Consider the following 2277-nt stretch of genomic DNA (forward strand, 5'->3'; position numbering starts at 1 on the left):
GGACACTGGCTTAACGTCGGCGCTCGAGCCGATGCCGCATGCTTGACCGGTTGCAGCGGCCGTTTTCTCAAAAGGCGACAATCGCAAAAGTATCGCCTTTGGTCCGCGCTGATTGGCTATTGAGCAAACCGGAAAAGTTAGGGCGCCATCGGCACTTCCGCCGACGTCAATTTTGCGTCATGGTGCTCGACGGTGCTCTCGACATATTTGCAATAAACGAAGACACCGTTAACCGTGGGTTGGTGGTGAAGTCTAGCATTCCAGTGTCGTAGGCGGTTGTTTCTAGTGTTTTTTGTCGATGTGCGTAGCGTAGGTCAAGTTTTCAGTGAACATTTTTGCATTGTGCCTTCGGTGACAGCTGGTTTGTGCACGTGTTTTCGTCGTGCAGTCATTTGAACGTGCAGCAGCATGAACCCCGCGTTGATCGCGTGGTTTGCCGCGCGCCAGCGTCTCCGCCCCAACCCTGACCAGTGGCGTAACCCCTTCGACATGCCGGAAGAATGTTTTAGGCGGCATTTCCGAATGTCGAAGAACACCGTGCGGCTTTTGTGCAGCCAGATGGCCCACCTGCTAGAGCACCGCACTGCTGGAGGCCTGAGTGTTGAGGATCAAGTTTTCTGCGCACTCAGGTTCTTCGCCACTGGGAGCTTTCAGTCGTCAGTCGGCAGCGAGGCGACCATAAGGATGTCTCAGTCTTCAATCAGCAGGTGCATTGCACTGGTTACGCAGGCCATTGTTGATGTAGGGAAGCTACGAGGATGGGTGGCGTTCCCACGCACCGCCTTTGAACGAGCAGCCGTCAAGCAAGGCTTCTTGCAGCACGGCAGGCTCGGCGGTGTGATCGGTTGCGTGGATGGCACGTTTATCGCCATCGCTGCCCCGCGCCTCCCTCCTGCGCAGAAGGCATCGTTTTGGTGCAGAAAGGGATATTACGCCCTCAACACCATGGTGGTAAGTTTTAAACGTCGATGTAGTGATTATGACGCATTGTATCAATGCAAATGTGTACCGCTAATGGGTTGTTATGTCATCCATTTTGCAGGTTTGCTACTCGGACATGAAAATCCTGTCCATTGGCCCGCGTTTCGCGGGCTCATGCCACGACGGGCACGTGTGGCGGAATTCTGGGCTCCGCAAACGCTTTATGTCCGGTCGCATTGTTGTGCGGGACGGAGAGTTCCTGCTCGGTGAGTAGCTGCAATTCTCCATAGAAAAGATTTCTGTTAATTTCACATCTGAACATTTCTAACAAAGAAAAAGAAACATGTACCATTTATGGTGTGGATAGCAGGTTAAAAGCTACAATATCTGCAGCTTCACTAACCGTGCCACCCCGTCACAATGCTGATAACGTGCGTTACGGAAACAATTTTAGTTGTACGCAGAATTTCAACACTGGAAACAAAAAACACTCAAGGTGCCGTATTTACATTTAAAAAAAAACTAAAAGTTCAAGGACACCATATTTAAAATTGAATTTGTAGAGATAAGACAACACGCTGTTTCTGTGTATTCTTCGTCATTTCGTTATGTACGAGAAACAGTTGGAATATGTGTTCTTTCTGCAGGCGACAGTGCTTACCCCCTTGAGCCGTGGCTTCTAACGCCGGTTCCTGGGCACCCGGATGAGGACACACCCGAGGGTGTGTACAACAAGGAGCACGCGGTCCTACGGTCAACAGTGGAGCGCTGCATCGGCCTCCTCAAAAGCCGGTTCCGCTGCCTGCAGCGCTATCGGGCCCTCCATTACGGCCCCAGGAAAGCAGGGACGATTGTGGCAGCATGTGCTTCACTGCACAATCTCTGCTTGGAAGAGCCTGAGGAGAGTGACGGGGACGAGGAGGACGATGAACCAGCAGCACACACCTCAAGGACAGTAGCTCCTCCTCGGAGGCGGGCACTGTACTTGCGCGGAAGGGCAACACGTGCAAGGCAAATCGCGCAGCTGAACATCTCGCGCAGTGTGCATCTGCAGCGCATACAGAGAGCTCTTTTGCGTGCACGGCGACACTAGACTGTAGGGTTCTAGCAGTGTTTATGGCTGCATGCACATGTGGGGCTACGAACAATGTACCTTCGGTACCCTCCTGCGCCACAAGTATATACATTCTGGTGTTGCACAGTGTTGCGGACACATGTACACCATCGCTGTTCCAGGTGCCATGTATTGCGGTGTGCCACACAAGTGTGGGCGTTGTGGTGTTGCACACAGTCTTTACGGACACATGTATGCCGTCGTTGCTCCAGGTGCCCTGTACTGCCGTGTGCCCCCTCGTG

At 52.7% G+C, this 2277-nt stretch overlaps 1 protein-coding gene across 1 annotated transcript; it reads left to right on the forward strand.

Moving 5' to 3' along the window:
• The first annotated feature begins 522 nt into the window (after positions 1–522).
• On the forward strand, positions 523–2014 carry LOC125756438 (putative nuclease HARBI1). Its single transcript, XM_049411236.1, has 3 exons — positions 523–951; positions 1043–1187; positions 1569–2014. The coding sequence occupies exons 1-3, from the start codon at positions 523–525 to the stop codon at positions 2012–2014; spliced, it is 1020 nt and encodes a 339-aa protein (XP_049267193.1).
• The last annotated feature ends 263 nt before the right edge of the window (positions 2015–2277 follow it).

This window comes from Rhipicephalus sanguineus, chromosome 11, assembly GCF_013339695.2.
Source record: "Rhipicephalus sanguineus isolate Rsan-2018 chromosome 11, BIME_Rsan_1.4, whole genome shotgun sequence".
Lineage (NCBI taxonomy): Eukaryota > Metazoa > Arthropoda > Arachnida > Ixodida > Ixodidae > Rhipicephalus > Rhipicephalus sanguineus.